Source organism: Nanorana parkeri, unplaced genomic scaffold (assembly GCF_000935625.1).
Source record: "Nanorana parkeri isolate BGI_ZX_2015 unplaced genomic scaffold, ASM93562v1 scaffold76, whole genome shotgun sequence".
Taxonomy (NCBI): Eukaryota; Metazoa; Chordata; class Amphibia; order Anura; family Dicroglossidae; genus Nanorana; species Nanorana parkeri.
Genome location: NW_017306344.1, coordinates 2,416,655 through 2,418,736, shown reverse-complemented (window position 1 = coordinate 2,418,736; position 2,082 = coordinate 2,416,655). Strand labels below are relative to the sequence as shown.

The following is a 2,082-nucleotide window of genomic DNA, read 5'->3' as shown; positions in this document are numbered from 1 at the left end:
TATTATATATACATACTGTATATTTCCTTTTTCCTAGTTTTTACCACTTGTAAATGTAATTATTTCAAGTGGTCAGCATAAATGTATTTTTGTCTTTGTCCTAGTTGTGTTTGGGCAATTCACTTACTTTCAGACAGCACTCAATGATGTGGTTGAAGTTCATGATGGATCAAATGAACAGTCCCGTCTTCTAAGTTCCCTGTCTGGTTCTCATACAGGTATGTAGCACAAATAACTGTCTAATTGCTGATTGCAAAATTTGGTGTTTCTTAACTTTATTAGGGCATGCACCTTTTTAAAATCCCAGTGTTTACCAAGAACCTCTGGTGTGGGCCATCTATACTGAACTACCTCTTGACATGGGTACATTTATTATTAGCATCTGCTGCTTGTGTATAAGTGCTTTCCAAACTGCCCATTATGTTTTATATAAATAGTCATACATAACTGTTAATCATCTGTTGATGTATTTACTCAACCCATAAATTGTTAGGATTTGTTTACTATAAGAAGCAGAAGCACCCACTGAACCCATCTATGGTACAAATGCTATTGGCTGAGAAACATTAATGTACATATGACAAGCAAGGTACAAGCTCATAAAGCTTGCCAAAGCAAATGCTAGCATAGAGAGGACCAAAACATTGTAAGACATACATCACAGGTAGCTACTCTTTCTGCAGAAGTTGGTTTTCAATTTAATGAGTTACAAATTGTCAGACAATAGAGTAACATGCTTCAGCAAATCTTTAATCGATTTTGTGCTCAAGAGAAAGAAAGATGTTATTGTTTGATCTCAAACAATAACAGGCACATTGTATGACCATGTCTACCATGTCACTTTCTGCTGGGAGGTTTTTTTGTCATGAAAAGATAATTGGACCTTTTGAGGGCTGATGTTCCTTTGAGCTCATTTCTAAAACTTAGAAAAATAGTGATATTTCATATTGTTGTTTGCTTTGGTTTTCCAACCTATGCTGGAAAAATGAATTCTGGAACCCATTGAAGTGGTATTTTTTTTATTAAGGTATCTCAGTGTGCTTTCCTAGATTATCAGAGCTTTGACATTTTCAAATTTTCACTGAGATAAAAACTGTGACTTATGTGACATAAAACATTAGTGCATAGACAACAATAATCTGTAAGTCAGTAAAACAAGAATGTTGGCCCCTGATCTACGACCGTTTTAGTCATGTTCATGTGTAGCCAAAGTCTGACAGATCTAGACATTTGGCCATCAGACCTAACATCTGCATTGCCTGGGGGAAGATAGAATGAATGTGCAAGGGGCGTAGCCAGTGACATATTAAGTGATCATTCAAATGAACATTCCTTTTGGTCCATTACATGTAAAATTGGATATCAATCTTACACAGAAGTCATTTGATCAATGACACGTGATATGTCACTATTATTGACCCACTATGGTCACCAAGCAAACCATAATGGGTTTGCTTTCTATTAGATATCCCCATAAGCTAAATGCTAGGAACCGTTTTCTGAAAATTGAAAATTTGGAGATAAATAATAGTCCAGGAAGAACAAGATATAAAATATTGTTTATACCAAAACATCTTTAGATATAGGGGCCTATTTATAAAGCACCACTACAATACCTATTGTACTGCGCTTTACCAATATGTTATCTAAGTCAAATCAATATATACTGTATATTCACAATAAATCAAATGTGAACTTTTCTAAATGATCACACACATATATGTATTTCTTGTGTATCAATATAAAACAAATATTCAAGTGATATAAAGTCCTATGTGCCCTTAGTGAAACACACATATTTAAAACCAGTGATGCGATCTTCTAAAGTAGATGTGTAGTGAATCTTCTTAAAACCACTGTGCTCCTTATTTTCTCCAAACACACTCACCAGAGACTTGGGGCTATCCAAATCAGGATAATCCTCAAGCACTTATATCATAAGAACCACAGCTTTTTTCTAATCGCCTCTCCAGATGAACTTCGATTCACAAATCATTAGGACAATTCCATCCCTCTTTTCCTCCTTTTAATAACCGGCTATTTCAAATGCAGATGGGAATCCCCTCGAATCCACCAGTATCA

The 2,082-nt window shown here is 35.2% G+C and overlaps 1 protein-coding gene across 1 annotated transcript in view; it reads left to right on the top strand.

Annotated features, from left to right (window-relative positions):
- CSMD2 (CUB and Sushi multiple domains 2) overlaps positions 1-2,082 on the top strand; it is a 323,219-nt gene that overhangs the window by 218,382 nt on the left and 102,755 nt on the right. The window contains exon 29 of the mRNA XM_018576748.1: positions 105-218. Coding sequence (XP_018432250.1) covers positions 105-218 — 114 coding nt within the window. The remainder of the gene's footprint in view (positions 1-104; positions 219-2,082) is intronic.